Raw genomic sequence first — 17961 nt, 5'->3', positions numbered from 1 at the left:
GTGATCTACAGGACTCAATCAATTTATTTCTAAAGGTACTGGGGCACTTAATATATGTTGACAGAATTTTAGAAGCAAACGTGAACTCCAGGTTACCACCAGACCACTACTTAGCTAGAAGAATAAGTTTTTTGTATCTTTTCTCATCCATAAAATAGAGATAATAATCTCTAAGGGATCATGTGAGGACCAAATAAGGTAAGGACTGTGTGCTCTATTTTAACAGGTTATTTCCCCCATCTGCCCAGGTAGGATCCCAACTCCCAAGGGCTTTGTATCAGCTATTTGGAATGATGGATAAAGCAGTTCTTATCCGAGTTTAAGAATAAATCCATGCAGGGGCGCCTGGGTGGCTCAGTGGGTTAAGCCTCTGCCTTCAGCTCAGGTCACAATCCCAGGGTCCTGGGATCGAGCCCCGCATCGCATTGGGCTCTTTGCTCAGTGGGGAACCTGTTTCCCCCTCTCTCTCTGTCTGCCTCTCTGCCTACTTGTGATCTCTCTCAATGTCAAATAAATAAATAAAATCTTAAAAAAAAATCCAGGCAGCTGTTAGGTGGGTGCCCCATTGTTTCCTGTGGTGCCTGCTCCACCTCCCTTTCTTCTCCCCTTGTTATTATCATGTATATTGGGTAGTTTGTCCCTGTCATCCAGGCCCCTACCTATCTGCTCATGATGTTCTGGATTTCTCAAATAGTGAAGCCCAGTTGGGTGAAGCCTCAGACTGACCTATGACCTACAGAAGTGGGAAGAATGTCCATTTTTTTCAGTTTAGATAGATAGTTATACAGGGCAACTTGGGCCATGATATCTTACAGATATCTCGACAGGTTGAGGAATTTTAGCCACAAGCCCGAACTTCCCCCATAAGACTGATACGATGGGTCAATTTGGGGATTGGACCAGAAGGCAAGTTTGAGTAACAGACGTTATGCTTTAGTCAGAATTGCTTCACTTTGAGTCTAAAGATGATGGTTTTATCTTCTGGTGGTTTCCTTAGGGTGAGTGATCTCTCCCAGATGACTGGTGGCAGCCCTCTTTGCCAGTTTAACAGATGCCTCTAGACCTGTGTAAATTTTAAAGGGAGGTTTAAGTCAGATTTGGGGATACTGCCCTCCTTGCTTGGAAATGCAAAAGTGCTATTGAAGCCTAAATCTGTATATGTATCTACCTATATATATCAATGGCTCATAGTTTTTCCAGTTGTGTGTTATTTTATTTTTCCTCTGATACTCTTTTTGGGTCAATTCATGACTCCAGACTATTCTTCAAGGCTGCAACAGCCTGATGGATGCTGGTCGGGCTGGATTCTGACTGGAGTGAGATAAACTTGCAGCAGCCCACTGCCAGTTTGACAAGACAGGGTAAATCCATTCAAACCCCCCCCCCCGCCTGTGACAGAGGGACAGTGTTCAAGTAGTATGCGGAAAGGCTCACCCAAGTTACATTTCTCTTGATTTTGGTTTCTCTGCTCTAGCCTGCAGCGGGCACCACACTCTCTGAGGCTGGTGGCCAAATTGTCCTGGACACACTTACCTGGAGGATGACGACTGTCCCTGTAGCAGGTCAGAGCACTAGACTTAGTTTCTCCCTTTTTATCTTCACAAGGGGGCTTGACGAGAATTTTTTATGGGAGAGAAGATAAGACCTCAAAGTGGACTAACTAAAAACATTGGTTGAGATAGTCTGTCCCTGCCGGGACTCCTGTGGATGCAATCAGCTTGAGATTTAATCAGAGGGCCTGATGGTGGGTAGGGATGATTTTAGATAGTACCCAAATATATTGTGATATTCATGTGTTTATTTGAATGTGAATTAATAAATGGTCTGTTGCAGGCAAATGATGATAGTATAGATTTAGCACAGTATAAATTTTCCTTCTCAAAAAAGTATTCAAATTAAGTCACCAAGTCAATTTGAAGACAGACATGAAGTAAAACACAATACTAAGAGCACAGGCAGTACACAGACAGCAAAAATCCTAGTGGGAAACATTGCACTAACATAACTGATTTAGGGGTAATACCTGGAACTTGTCAAGAATTAGGTGATCTGGGGTGCCTGGGTGGCTCAGTGGGTTAAAGCCTCTGCCTTTGGATCAGGTCATGATCTCAGGGTCCTGGGATCAAGCCCCACATCGGGCTTTCTGCTCAGCGGGGAGCCTGCTTCCTCCTCTCTCTCTCTGCCTACCTCTCTGCCTACATGTGATCTCTGTCTGTCAAATAAATAAATAAAATCTTTAAAAAAAAAGAATTAGGTGATCTGGGATTTTACCCTACGTAAATTCAACAAGTTAACCTCCTATTGTTTAATGGATACTGGCAGAAGACACGAGAATCCTGGGTCAGAGACAAAGGACATTGTTACTCATGGCAAGAGCCATAGCCAGAGCTTAATGTTGGCTTGTATTAGTTCTCCATGATCCTCAAGTCCTATGGGGTGACACAGGCCCTTTTATGTATGTCTGCACATGCAGGGCATTGTGTAACAGGAAAGAAACCCTGTGCTTGGAGAATTCATTGCTTTCATTGTAAACAGAAACAAGCCTGCTCTGTATCCAGGGAAGATGTTACCTCATTTATCAAAGTTACTTGTGGCAAACACAACTCTGAGACATGGCCTGCCTGTATAAAGAGTGGTCAGGGTCTTACATTCTTTGTATATGCAATAAAAATGTGCAGGGATGATCAAGATCCAAGGTGGATTGACTTCCAGTAACAGTTTTCTCTGTGCAATAAATCCTAATGTGAATGGTAAGTCTTTCTTAACAGCACAAATTTGGATTTATAATTCCAAGTTAAATAAAGTAGATAATGCATTATACGGTTGAGTGTAAACAGGGCATTTGTAACTTTCCAACTTTTACATAATACATAGGATTTTGAATGAATCCTAATAAACTTAAAAGAAAACTAAGAAACTAAAAGTAAATAGTCTATGAGGAACTTTAAAGTTACAATAAGACATAGCTACCATGATCAACAAAATAAAAGGAGCAAGATGATTTATCATGATGCTAATGAAGGAGTAATCTTATGCAAAATTTTTCACTGAGAAACTGACAGGAAGAGTGTGTGTTTGAAAATTAGCCTCAGATCACATACACACATAGACACCACACCTCTATGAAAGGAAAAGGCAAAAGTCAAGAGAAAAGCTGATCTGTTCCCTCTGCAAGGAAAGTTCAATGTAGGGTTAAGGTTGATGGAGGGTGGGGACTCTCATAACAGTGTCCAAAAGCAGTTATTTGATACTCTGACACCAGCGTTTTGCAAGAGTCTTAGCAAAAACAGCTGAACCATTGGATGGATAATTTAGTTGTGTATGGAGCATCTTTTTGTGTGCTTATTGGCCATTTTTACATTTTACTTTGAGAAATGTCTATTCAAATATGTTGCCTGTACCCCCATCAATATTTTCAGTATAGTGTGGGTAAGGAATCTTTAAAGGAATAAGGTAGATCCATATGTACTACACATTAACCAGCCATGATTAAAAGAAAAATGAAAGATAAGAGGTATAGAATAAAAATATATACACACAAATACATACCCATCTCCACAAATAATTAAATAATAAATTCCCTTTAGCTCACTAAAGGGAATGATCATGTCTTTTTAAGTGGCATTTTGATATCTCACCATACCTCCTTCTAGCTCTAGCTGGTTGTTTAAGAAATAAATATTTTAAAAATTTTCTCCTAATGGATAATTCTATTATCCTTGCTTTGTAACTGTCAAAATATTTTCTTGAACTTACAGAGTCCTTTTTCCCTTCAATGAACTTTTAGTCCTTTCCCAGGTATTGTATCATTAGCCTACTATTTTTTCTCTTCTAAGATTTTATTTAAATTCAAGTTAGTTAACATAGAGTTTAGTATTGGTTTCAGGAGTAGAATTTAGTGACTCATCACTTCCATGTAATAACAAGTGCTCATCACAAGTGCCTTCCTTAATGCCCATCACCCATTAACCCATGCCCCCACATACCTCCCCTCTAGCAAGCCCCACATACCTCCCTTCTAGCAACCCTGTTTGTTCTCTATATTTAAGAGTCTCTTTTAAAAAAATATCTATTTGAGAGAGAGAGTGAGCAGGGGGAGGAATAGAGGCAGAGGGAGTGGGATTCTCCAGCAGACTCTGCACTAAGCACTGACCCAGACTTGGGGCTCAGTTCCAGGGCCTTGAGATCATGACCTGAGCTGAAATCAGGAGTCAGACACTTAACTAACTGAGCCACCCAGGCTCCCTTTATTTAAGAGTCTCTTATGCTTTGCCTACCTCTCTGTTTTTATCTCATTTTTTTCTTCCCTTCCCCTATGTTCATCTGTTTTGTCTCTTAAATTCTACATATAAGTTAAATCATATGGTATTTGTCTTTCTCTGACTGACTTTCCATGTCATTGCAAATGACAAGGTTTCATTCTTTTTGATGGCTGAGTAATAGTCCATTGTATACATATACCACATCTTCTTTATTCATTCATCAGTCGATGGATATCCGGGCTCCTTCCATAATTTGATTATTTTTGATAGGGCTGCTATAAACATCGGGGTCCTTCAAATTAGAATTTTTGTATCCTTTGGACAAATATGTAGTAGTGTAATTCCTGGGTCATAGGGTAGTTCTATGTTTAACTTTTGGAGGAAACTCTATACTGTTTTCCAGAGTGACTGCACCAGTCGTTAGCCCACTATTTAATAAAAAAGGAAAGTGAAACTAAGAGAAATTAAGTGTCTTGGTCAAGGTAACCCAGGTATTAAATGAAATGCCTGCCTAAGGTCAAAGCTCTTGCTTTTAATCTCTACTCTGCAACAGTTGGTATTTAATAAATAGTAACAACAATAACAACATCGTGCTTAAAGAATTCCCATTGTTTCTTCAAAGCTCCATGCCTTTTTGAGTCCTGATCTTGGTTCCCACAGTTCCCCCTGACAGAAACATTCTCTCAATCACTCTTCACACACTTAGCGTGAATAACCCCTACTCATCCACCTCAGGGATGTTACTTCTTCTTCTTCTTCTTTTTTTTAAGATTATTTATTTATTTATTTGACAGACAGAGATCACAAGTAGGCAGAGAGGCAGGCAGAGAGAGAGGAGAAAGCAGGCTCCCTGTGGAGCAGAGAGCCCGATGTGGGACTCGTTCCCAGGATCCTGGGATCATGACCTGAGCCAAAGGCAGAGGCTGAGCCACCCAGGTGCCCCTGTTACTTCTTTTTTTTAAAAAACAACTTTATTGAGATGTAATTCGTATACCATACAATTTACCCACTTAAAATGTACAATTCAATGATTTTTACTCTCTTCAGTTATTTGCAGCTGTCACCATAGTTAATTTTAGAACATTTTCAAGTCAAAACCAACACCATATCCTTAGCTATGCCCCATCCCCCATGCCTCCAACCCTTCAGGTCTAAGCAAACATTAATCTTTCTGTCTTTACAGATTTTCCTCTCTTGGACATTTCATAAGAGTGTGCTCATATAAAATGTAGTATTTTGTGATTGGCTTCCTCACTTAGCTTATGTTTTCAAGGTTCATCAATTGTGTAACAAGTAGGTCTTCTTTCTTTTTATGGCTAAACAATATTCTATTGAATGGATATGACACATTTTGTTTATCCATTAATCCATTGATGGATATTGGGGCTGTTGTCATCTTTTGATTATTATGAATAGTGCTACTATGAACAGGTTTTGTAAAGACACATGTTCTTATTTCTCTTGGGTAGATATCTAGGAATTGAATTACTGAGTCATACAGTTACTCTATGCCTAATTGTTTCAGGAACCGCCATACTGTTTTCCGAACTGGTTGACCATTTGACATTCCAATCAGCAGTGTGTAAGAGTTCCAGTTTCCCCATATCCTTAACAACACTTTTTATTATCTGACTTTTTGATTCTAGCTATTTTAACCGAGATGAAATGGTATCTCAGTGTGGTTTTTATCTGCATTTCCCTATTGACTAATGATGCTGAACATCTCTTCCTGTGTTTATTGGCCATCTTACTTGGAGAAATGTCTATTCAAATCTTTTGCCCACTTTTAAATTGGGATATCTGCCTCTTTATTATAGAGCTGTAAGTTTTTATTTATTCTGGATACAGGCTCCTTACCAGATACATGATTTGTACATATTTTTTCCCATTCTGTGAGTTGTCTTTTCACATTCCTGATGGTGCACTTCGATGCTCAAAAGAATTTAGTTTTGATGAAGTTACATTTTTGTTGTTGTTGTTGTTGTTTTAAGATTTTATTTATTTATTTGACAGAAAGTAGAGACAGACACAGAGAGAGCCCAAACAGGGGGAGCAGCAGAGGGAGAGGGAGAAGCAGGCTCTCCATAGAGCAGGGAGCCTGATGTGGGACTTGATCCCGGGACACTGGGATCATGACCCAAGCAGAAGGCAGACGCTTAACCCACTGAGCCACCCAGGTATCCCTGATGAAGTTCAATGTAGTTTTTTGTTGGTGGTGGTCATGTTTTTGGTATCATATCTAAGAACTCTTTGTCATATCAAAGGTCATAAATATTTACCCATAAGCTTTTTTTTCTTAAGATTTTTATTTATTTGACAGATGCTTAACTGGCTGAGCCACCCAGGTGGCCCCTATGCTTTTTTTTTCTAATGGTTTTATTATTTTGGTTTTTAGATTTAGGTCTCTGATTTATTTTTAGTTAATTTTTTTGTATACAGTTATTTTTAGTTAATTTTTTTGTATACAGTGTGAGGTAGAGATCTAATATCATTAGTTTGCTATCGCTATCTAGTTGTTCCAGCACTATTTGTGAAAGGATGATTTTTTTCATCAAATGATCTTGGTACCTTTATTGAAAGTCAGTTGACACATGGTTTTATTTCTAGACTCTTGATTCAATCCCACTCACCTATATGTCTACCTTGTTCTAGTATCACACTCTCTTGATTACCATTGTTTTGTGTAGTAAGTTTCAAAACCAGGAAATGAGAGTTGATGTACTTTATTCTTTTCCAAGATTGTTTTGGCTATTTAGAATCCCTTGCAATGCCATATGAATTTTAAAATCATTCCATCAATTTCTACAAAGAAATCAGATGGGGTTCTGAAAGGGATTGCACTGAAACTGTAGATCAATTTGGGGAGTATGGCCATTTTAACGATATTAAATTTCTCAATTCATGAACATGAGATTCTTTTGATTTATTTGTTTCTTTTTTTTTAAGTAAGCTCTATGACCAACATGGGGATTGAACTCATGATCCTGAGATCAAGAGTCACATGCTCTACTGACAGAGCTAGCTAGACATCCCAAGGTTTATGTTACTTTTTTAGTAATCTCCACACCCAACATGGGGCTCAAACTCCCAACCCCAAGATCAAGAGCTGCATGCTTTTCTTACTGAGCCAGGCACATGCCCCATCTTCTTTAATTTCTTTCGATAATATTTTACAGTATTCAGAGTATAAATTTTGTACGTCCCTTATTAAATTTATTTCTAAGTATTTTATTCTTTTGATTCTCTTACAGATAGAATTCCTTTCTTAATTTCCTTTTCAGATTGTTCATTACAAGTGTATAGAAGTGCAACTGAGTTTTGTATATTGATCTTGCATCCTGTAACCATGCTGAAGTTGTTTATTCTATTAGTGTATGAGCGGATCCCATACAACTTTCTACATACAAGATCATGTCATCTGTAAATATAGTTCTACTTCTTATTTTTCAATCTGGATGGCTTTTATTTCTTTTTCTTGCCTAATTGCTCTGGCTAGAACATTTAGAGCAATGTTGAAAAGAAGTGGTAAGAATACACATCTTTGTCTTATTCCTGATCCTAAAGGTAAGGCATCCAGTATTTCAGCATTAAGTGTGATGTCAGCAGCGTTTTTTAAGTAATGCCCTTTATCATGTTGAGGAAGTTCCTGATTTGGGGATGTTAAACCAACCTTGCATTCTGGGAGAAATCCTGCATAGTCATGATGTACAATTGTTTTTATATGTTGCCAGGTTTGTCTTCCTAATATTTTGTTGGGGATGTTTGCATCCATGTTTATAAGAGATTCTGGTCTACAGTTTTTTCTTGCAATATCTTTGTTTGCTTTTGGTATTAGGGTAATACTGGTCTCATAAAATGAGAGGAGTATTCTCTTATTTTCTATTTTTTAGAAGAGTCTTTGAAAGCTTCTTCTTTAAATGTTTGGTAGAATTCAGGAGTGAAGCCATGTGGGCTTGCACTTTCCTTTATGGGGAGTTTTATTATCACTATTATTATTATTATTACTACTACTTATTTTATTTCTTCACTTGTTATAGGTCTTTTCAGATTGCCTATTTGTTCTTGACATGGTTTTGGCAGCTTGTGCTTTTTGGGTAATTTGTCCATTTCATCTAAGTTATCTAATGTAATGTCATACAGTATTTCACATCATTCCTTTATAATCCTTTTTCATATCTATAAGGTCAGTAGTAATGACCCCTTATTTCATTTCTGATTCTAGTAAAATGAGTTCTCTCTCTCTCTCACATCCCAATCAGTCTAGCAAAGATTTGTCAATATTATTGATCTTTTTGAAGAATCAGCTTTTGTTCCACTAGTTTTCTCTCTTTCCATTTTCTATTTCATTAATTTATGCTCTACTTATTATTATCCTATCTTCTGTTTGCTTTATGTTTATTTCATCTTTTTGCCCAGTGTCTTAAGGTAGAAAGTTAGGATATAGATTTGAAATCTTTCTTCTTTTTTAATATAGACATTTGAAGCTGTATATTCCCCTCTAAGCACAGGTTTAGCTACATCCCGTAAGTTCTGGTACATTGTATCTTAAGATACCAAAATTCTATTCCATAAATTTTGCTATGTCATATGTTATGTTTCATTTTCATTCATTTCAGAGTATTTTCTGCCTGCCAAAAAGGACTTCCTTTTTTATTTGTTCTTTGATGCACTGTCCATTGCTTAATTTCCAGATATTCATGAGTTTTCTAATTTTTTTGTTATTGATATGAAATATTATTCCACTGTGGTCAAAGTACATATCTTATACTATTTCTAACCCTTAAATTTATTTGAGGTTTGTTTTATGAACTACCACATGGTCTACCATGATACATTCCATGTGTACTCAAAGAATGTCCATTCTGCTGTTGTTGGGTGGAATATTCTACATATTTATTAGGTCGAGTTAGTGCATAGTCCTCAAGTCTTTTATTTCCTGGTTGATCTTCTTCCCATTTGGTCTATTTATACTAAAGGGCGGTATTAAAGTCTTCCAGATATTCTTGTTGAATTATCCCTTATTTTATTTTTATTGAATTATCTATTACTGTTGAATTATTAGAAAAAACCCAAACTACAATTGACAAATTGCCAGAAGGTCAATGGGGACAAATCTTAGAGTTAAAACTCCAGATAGGCCGGTCTTAGGAGGGTGTTCCCACACTTTTATGAGTTTTACCTCCAGGAGCCCTATGAGGTTCTCACAGTGAGAGTATATTCTCTAGAAAATTCCTTCGTGTTTCTGGCATGGGGAGGGGAAAAGTCACTGTATTTAAATACATCTGGAACATTCTAGTCTTCCTAAGAAGGCTTTCCACTCAAGAGAAACTTTCATGAAGCCTAAACTACTAGAATTTTATCACAGACCAGCTGATCTGGAGGAAAGGAAATAATCCAACTCCAAGCCCCACTAGCCATCCTGTCTCACCTAAGTGTGGGGTGGGGAACTGAGGAGTACTTACAAAGGCCACAGCCCTGACTGGACCCAGATGTTAGGTTCCTCTAATGGCCGACTGATTCATCTATTCTTTTCAAGAATGCCCTCTCAGTGGAGGGAGGGAGGAAACAGCAACCTGAGGTCCTCTCAGCTTGCTTCTCATAGTGTGAAACCATACCTTATGAGCTAGGCCAGAAGGGAATAGGGCCCCAGTATTCTCAGTGATGTCACACTTACAGGACAGCCTCCATTCTATCAGTGGGGGCTTGCTGGAAGGAGAGAGCATTCACCTCTCAAATGCACTCTCCTGGAGCTTGACCTTACAATATCAGTAGTTAGGGCAGGATGAGAAATGCTGATGTCCTCCTGTTCCCAGGAAGAAAGGTCCATACCTGGGTGCTGTAGGAAGAGGATGCTCTATGTTCTTCGCTGATGGTGAGGAGTGCAGTTTATGCCTCCCTGACCTGGGAGTGAGAAGGTAGGGAAAGGTCTAAGTTCAAAAAGCAAAGACTCTCACTTTCTTATGGACTTTTTAAAAAAGATTTTATTTATTTATTTGACAGAGAAAGACAAAGTGAGAGAGCGAACACAAGCAGGGGGAGTGGGTGAGGGAGAAGCAGGCTTCCCCCTGAGCAGGGAGCTCGATGTGGGGCTTGATCCCAGGACCCTGGGATCATGACCTGAGCCGAAGGCAGACACTTAACGACTGAGCCACCCAGGCACCCCTTTTATCGAATTTTAATAGATTCTCTTAAATAGATGTTTCTCTACTTGATATACGCCCTTAAGACAATTTCCAGAGGCTTTAAATTGTTTTGTTTTTGTAATTTTAACAGTTTCACTGGAGAGCGGGTCTATAGAACTCCTCATACTGTCACTCCAGAAATTGACCTTCTTCACATTGCTTCTTCCTGGAAGACTTCCTTGGCAAATGGATTGTTCTCTTAAGTACTCCAACTGCCCCTTAAGTGCTTATTATACTCTTTCTCTGGTTTTCTCCCATTAAATCATGAACTCCAAAAGAATACAAAAGCTATATCTACTGTGTTCTCTTTTATATATCCAAGGCCTTGCCTGGCATGTAGTAGATGCTCAATTAATTATGGTTGAACTGAAAGTATAGTTCTTACATTTTTATTAAATGGAAAGTCTTATGTTCTTAGAATCACTCCTAAATATGGTAGTGAGACTGAGATATGAAATGGGCAGGCAGTGCTTAGCACAGAAAAGGGCTTAAACAATGGATGGATAAAAGAATGAATGAGATATATATTTGGGACTTATTAATAAATGAAACTGAGTAGAGGTTAAGAGCATGGACTTAGGAACCACACTATATGAATTTGAATTCCTGTTCTATCATTTCCCATCTATTGCTTACCCTTGCTGTCTTATACTCTTATTTATAAAATGAGAGGATAGTATTTTAGCACCTATCTCATAGGATTTGGGGGAGAATAAAATGCAATAATGAGTATATATAATATATAATTATATATACATATATTATCATACATCATACATGTATATATTATATGTGTATATGTATAATACAATAATATATATGAATATATTAATGTGTGTGTATATACATATACACACACACACAAAATGCCAGGCATATATCAGCATTTATATAAGTGCTGCTTATTTTTCTTTTTTAAAAAATATTTTATTATTTATTTGTCAGAGAGATAGAGAGCAAGAGAACACAAACAGGGGGTGTGGCAGGCAGAGGGAGAAGCAGGCTCCTCGCTAAGCAAGGACCCCAATGCAGGACTCGATCCCAGGACCCCAGGATCATGACCTCAGCCAAAGGCAGATGCTTAACTGACTCAGCCACCCAGGCATCCCAATGCTGTTTATTTTTTTTATTTTTATTTTTTTATTAACATATAATGTATTATTTGTTTCAGGGGTACAGGTCTGTGATTCATCAGTCTTACACAATTCACAGCACTCACCATAGCACATATCTTCCCCAGTATCCATCATCCAGCAACCCTATCCCTCCCCTCCACACCCTGCAGCAACCCTCAGTTTGTTTCCTGAGATTAAGAGTCTCTTATGTTTGTCTCCCTCTCTGGTTTCATCTTGTCTCATTTTCCCCTCCCTTCCCCTATGATCCTCTGTCTCGTTTCTCAAATTCCTCATATCGGTGAGAACTTATGATAATTGTCTTTCTCTTACTGATTTATTTCACTTAGCATAATACCCTCTAGTTCCATCCACATTGTTGCAAATGGAAACATTTTGGGGTTTTTTGATGGCTGTATAATATTCATATATAGATAGATAGATAGATATAGATATATCTATATATATATATATATATATCTATATATATAGATATATATATATATATATATCACATCTTCTTTATCCAGTCATCTGTTGACTGACATCTAGGCTCTTTCCATAGTTTGGCTATTGTGGACATTGCTGCTATAAACATTAGGGTTCATGTGCCCCTTCGGATTACTGCATTTGTATCTTTAGGGTAAATACCCAGTAGTGCAATTGCTAGGTCATGTTGTTTATTTTCATCACTATATATGTTTTAAAAAACTGGGCTAATTCTGTACATGCTATTTCATAACTTGAATTTAAAAGAAAAAATAATTATTTTTTCTTCTACTTACAAAAAGGATACATTTTCCTTGAAGATAATTTAGCTGATAGGGGTAATCAACACCTGATGACCAGCATCAGAAATGCATTTTTCATCTCAAAGATGAGGACAGCTAAATGGGAAGGGATGAGTGAGAAGCAAGGGCATAAAGTCACTGAGCATAGGTTTTTAAGTATAAAATATGGTACAAGATATTGTCATGTGACTAATGCTTGAGTCTCAGACACACGATAGGAAATGTAGCCCCTGACTCAGGAGCTGGAATAAGAGTGTAAGGGGAAGAGGAAGAAGGGAGAATGGGAAGAGGTGTGCCCATGTGTGTGTGACAGAGTTTACTCTTCTGTTAGAGATATATAAAAATCATCTGTACTACCAATACATAAAAATTATTGGTTTTACTAGTCTTTAAAAATAATTTCTTTCTTATTCTCAGATCTTGCTTATTCTCTTTATTTATTGTAGAATAATATTTGGAAAATGTGAATAATCATAATTTAGAAGATTTATTATTATAGCTTATCACCCATCACCACAAAAGCCAAGAGCACTTATAAATAAAATATTAGTGCATTTCCTTTAATTTTATATACAAAATGCATAAACCTACAAGGTATGTGAGATATATATATATATATAGAGAGAGAGAGAGAGAGAGAGATAAACAAACAAATCAACAGTATTAGCCAAGAAAGCATAGGTGGCTCTATTTCTAGTTCTGCCACTATCTTCTTTGGTAAATTTAGGCAAGACTCTTACTTTTTCTCAGTTTCCCAATTTCTAAAATAGCCTCTTGAATGAAAATAATTCTAGGGTTTTTGTAGGTTTTTTAAAAGATTTTATTTAATTATTTTAGATAGAGAGCAAAGTGAGAGAGAGAGGATGGGGGGCAGAAGGAGAGGGAGAAGCAGACTCCCTGCTGAGCAGGGAGCCCTAATGCAGGGGCTCCATCCCAGGACCCCAGGATCATGACCTGAGCCGAAGGCAGATGCTTAACCTACTGAGCCACCCAGGTGCTCTGAGGTTATTCTAGTTTTAACAATACACGATCTGTGAAAGCTCAGGACTGCAAGTGATACTACGAATCATACTCTGTAAATCCAAAATTAGGCAAAGGCATAGAAAACATGACTATAAAATCTAATGTTCTGTAAATTGGTTAATCCATTCTTTTGGCCTCACAGTTTATTTTGTTCTATTTCCAATCCTTTCTGATGATTTGTACATCAATATCCAATCAGTACACAGGTGGATAATTGCAGACAAACATCCTAAACTTTTTTCTAGTAAAAATTAATTTCCTAGGGGACACCTGGGTGGCTTAGTTGCTTAAGCCACTGCCTTTGGTTCAGGTCATGATCCCAGAATCCTGGGATCAAGTCCCACATTGGGCTCCTTGCCTGCCAGGGAGCCTGCTTCATCTCTGCTTGTGGCTCCCCTTGCTTGTGCTCTCACGCGCTCTCTCTCTCTCTCTCTGACAAATAAATAAATAAATAGAATCTTTTTAAAAAATTAATCTTAGAAATCCTTAAGGTAGGAAAAATATGGGTGGAACAAGGCTGTGGAAATTCCATGTTAGGTCCTACTCAAAAATTATTTTGTACTTAATAACTGTAATCAAACAGGTGTCACTTAACATATTGACTGCCTTGTCTAGCCGGAGGGTAAAAAAAAGATTGTAAGAGGCACATAACAGTAAGGTGTGTGATGGTTTTAAAACATGGCTACCAGTTATTTGGCAGTCCTTTCATCAAAAGTTGGAATCTATAGTCCCTCCCCTTGAATCTTAGAAGAGGACTTATGATTATTTTGACCAGAGAAGTATCAAATTTGATCCCATGTGACTTCCAAGGTTTGGTCATAAAAGGCCATATAGCTTCCACCTCGTTTACAGGAAGACTTGCTTTAAAAGCCCTGAGATGGCCATGTTGGACAGGCTATATACGGGAACTTTGGTTGATAGTCCCAAATGAACCTGTCCTTAAGCCATCTCAGTCTCAGCTGTTGTAGGATTCAGCTGTTTGAGTCACCTATAGCCTTTCAAGATATCCTCAGCCAAGCCATTGTAGCTGAGGCTGCAGATGTCCTGAAGCAGAGAAGGGTAGTCCCTGATATGTACTTTCTGAATTTCTGACTCATAGAATCTGTAAGCATAAATATCAGTTGTAGTTTACACCAGTGAATTTTGGGAAAGTTATTACCTATCAGTAGAAACTTGGAAGAGCTACATGTTATGCTGCAGATGACAGCCACAGGCACACAATAGTCATAAAGCCAATATGTTATCAAGTCAGCCAAATGGAACTGGGCAAGTGTGAGAAAAGGTGAGAAAACAAATAAGACTGTCCCCATATTGATAGAGCATGTGCTCTTCAGTTTAACCAGATTCCTGCTCAGCTGGCTTCACTCACATATATGTTACCTGTGACCATGTGAGCCACAATCCTTGAGCCAAAAGAGTCTACTGGGCCCTAGGACCTTGCGAGGTGCTAAAATTGTATTATCAGTGGAATTTACATGGGACTAGCAACAGTAAGGCAAGGTAAAGTCATCTCATCAACAATGATAAGTAAGTCTCCTACTATTCCTCTAAGTTCATCCCAAAGTCTAAGGGAAGGTAGGAATGGTACTAGCTAAAATCTGAAGCTAGGAGGGTCAAGGGAATGCTCTTGGCCCATATATAGTCCAGCTCAATTAATCACTTTAGGAAACTATACAGGACAGAACTTCTTTTCTACCAGAGTCTTAAACAATAAGAGCGAATGGTCGTGGGTCTCTGGTATCTCAAGATATTTGTAGTCCTTGAAATAAAGAAAAGCTCTCTAATAGATAATGAGGTGATGAATATTAGTTGCTTTCACATTCAGACATCTTAGTCTTATAGCTCTGTTATTATTTCAGACAAGTTAGAGTAGGAGTAATTTCCTATATTCTTAATACTTAGTTTCGATTTATCAGTAATTGCTTAAATTTAGAGAAAAAGAGAACTATAGTAAGATTGCAGCAACAGAGCCTCAAGAAGACACACAGAGAACTATTCTAGGCTGGAACAGAGATACCCACACAGAGCCTACCATCTCCCAAACCTGGAATTCATGCAGGAGGGTATAATGAGAGAAAAATAGGATAATAACTACAATACAACTGGGCGCATTTCTAGCCAAATACATGTAAGCTATATGATGGTGACATGGAAAAAGATTTTAGCAAAGAGCTTCCTCTGATGGGAATCTGACATCTCCACGGTTCGATTAAGGGATAACTAGTTAAGGCAAAATTACAGAACAGGTTGCAAAATTACACAACAGGTTTTTCCCCCCAGTAGCTGTCTCAATAGTACTCTTTCTGTCAAGCTCCTCCCCCTTTTTCTACTGGGTAATGGGATTCTTTAACCACATTTCAATCCTGTTCCCCAAATTTTTAGTCACTTTTGTTTATTAAAATAGGCCTGTCTGGTCTCAGTGCATGTAACTCTTTTGGTTCCTTTATCACAACAAACACCTACTAAATATTCTTTTAATAATAAATGCTGCTTTCCTAAAGACATTTATTTTTCTAACTCAAGGTCCGGGGCAGGAGCGGAAGGGGTGGAGGTTGTTGCAGACCCTTCCCGGTAACCGGAGAAGAGTAGACTCCAAGCGCGGGGAGGTGAGGCACTAGCCGGCCCTCAAATTGGAGACGACCAAGCTGAGTGACCGGGCAGTGCGGTGCAGCTGAGCAGAAACAGGCGGAGGGGGTTGTTGTGCGTGTGCGCGAGGCTAGCGGAGTGGGCGGGTATTCCCGCCGCACAAACCGCCGGAGTTGGGGGGCGAGCGCGTTGGTGACGCGGGGCGCTCACGTGACCTGGAGCTGCAGAGCGACGCAGCCTTCGGTGCAGTCGTCACTCGCGTCTGGGTACCGGTTCCCCGCTGTCCTGCGCCTGGCGGGCTGGCATAGGGCCCAAGGAAAGCGGAGCAGGTAAGTGCTCCGAGGCCCGCGCGCCGAGCCCAGGGCGGCTGTGGTCGGCCTACCCCGGAGGCCAGCGCAGGGGGATCGGCGCAGAGGGTTCCTACCAGCTTTCTCCACACCCGGCATTCTGGGGAACATCAGTAGTGGCCCCCTGGGGTGGGGGTGCTGGGGCGGCCGGGAGGGCAGCAGAGCAACTAAAAGCGATTGGAAATCACCCCCGAGTTCTTACAGTAAAATGGTGAGCCTCCGGGGCGGGGTGGGGGGGGGGAGGTTAGGGGTGAGGGCGGGGGATGCACATAGGGGTGGCAGGGGGACCCGGGACCCGGAAGGGACCAGGTGGTGGCGGGTCGGCGCCAAGCGCTTGGCCAGTCTCCGCTCTCTCCACGTCGGCCCTCTGCAGGTTTGCGGGTGTAAGTGTCAAGTGTCGCGGCGGCGCCCTCACGGCGAGAATCGGGAGAAGGAGACAGCAAGGATAGGCCCAGGTCGGTGCTGGGGACAGTGTGCGGGGGCAGGTGCAGAGCCCAGTTTGAGACCCCCCTCCCATTTACCTCATCTCCTCCCCGCCACCCCGTCCTCCATTTTGGTGCCTGCGGAGCTTGGGGAAAGAATCTTGGGAAAGGAAAAATGGTGGGCTTTGGGGGAGGGGGAAAAGGAGAGAGCTGGAGGGAGGGGCTCGATTCTGAGGCCTCCTAGAGGACGCCTGAAGCTCCTAAGGTGGGAAAAAAATAAAAATTTACAAAACTTTAGATATCAGAGCTCTGAATTCTGTTGGTCAGTGCACCAAGCATTCAGTCTCTCTCCTTGCCTTTGTCTTACTTGTGTTCAAAGAAAAACAACCAGGAAAAAAAATCTCATGGCAAATATCCACCAGGAAAACGAAGAAATGGAGCAGCCCATGCAGAATGGAGAGGAAGACCGCCCTTTGGGAGGGGGAGAAGGACACCAACCTGCGGGAAATAATAGACGGGGACAGGCTCGCCGACTTGCTCCTAATTTCCGATGGGCCATACCCAATAGGCAGGTCAATGATGGGATGGGTGGAGATGGAGATGATATGGAAATGTTCATGGAGGAGATGAGAGAAATCAGGAGAAAACTTAGGGAGCTGCAGTTGAGGAATTGTCTGCGTATCCTGATGGGGGAGCTCTCTAATCACCATGACCATCATGATGAATTTTGCCTTATGCCTTGATTCCTGCCATTTTCCATGAGATTAATACTGTGATTCAACACTGTTTTCTTTTTCCTTGCATTTTCCTGATACCTTTACTGATCCGTTTGCTGTGAACCTTATGTAATTTCCGTGTGTCAGGTGGATTCTGTGTTACCAGATTCCAGTTGAAGATTGCCTTGGCACCCAGTCGAAGTTTCTGTCAACAGTAGAGTTACCCAATTGCATGAAAAAGTGTCAAGTTAATAAAGCAATTAAAAAGCAATCTATACATTTATTATTGTTTCATTTAGAAGCATATGTATATATTCTGTGACCCCCCCAATCAGAAATAAGATGTCTCAGATGTTAATTAGGTCCCATTTCTCTATAGTTGGATAATATGTGAGTTTTTCCTTTTATTATCTGGAGTTTTAGAAGCAAAAACATTTTCAGGGAGTCCAAATATTGTACAGGTATATAATACTGGTTCAAAAAACTTTAAGAGTGAACTTTTAAGAATTTTCCAGTTTTA

At 39.7% G+C, this 17961-nt stretch overlaps 1 protein-coding gene across 2 annotated transcripts; it reads left to right on the top strand.

Annotated features, from left to right (window-relative positions):
• Nucleotides 1-16676: 16676 nt before the first annotated feature.
• On the top strand, nucleotides 16677-17716 carry BEX3 (brain expressed X-linked 3). 2 transcript variants are annotated; one of them, XM_032849666.1, is made up of 2 exons: nucleotides 16677-16758; nucleotides 17148-17716. In XM_032849666.1, exon 2 carries the CDS (start codon nucleotides 17160-17162, stop codon nucleotides 17466-17468), a length of 309 nt encoding a protein of 102 aa, XP_032705557.1. In that variant the 5' UTR covers nucleotides 16677-16758; nucleotides 17148-17159; the 3' UTR covers nucleotides 17469-17716. The 2 variants fall into 2 exon arrangements, with proteins under 2 accessions (XP_032705557.1, XP_032705556.1); XM_032849665.1 differs by having other exon boundaries at nucleotides 17105-17716.
• Nucleotides 17717-17961: the final 245 nt, after the last annotated feature.

The sequence above is a fragment of the Lontra canadensis genome, unplaced genomic scaffold, assembly GCF_010015895.1.
Source record: "Lontra canadensis isolate GAN:19392208 unplaced genomic scaffold, GSC_riverotter_1.0 scaffold238, whole genome shotgun sequence".
Classification (NCBI taxonomy): Eukaryota; Metazoa; Chordata; class Mammalia; order Carnivora; family Mustelidae; genus Lontra; species Lontra canadensis.
The sequence above is the reverse complement of the archived record's forward strand: the minus strand, read 5'-3'. Positions and strand labels throughout refer to the sequence as shown.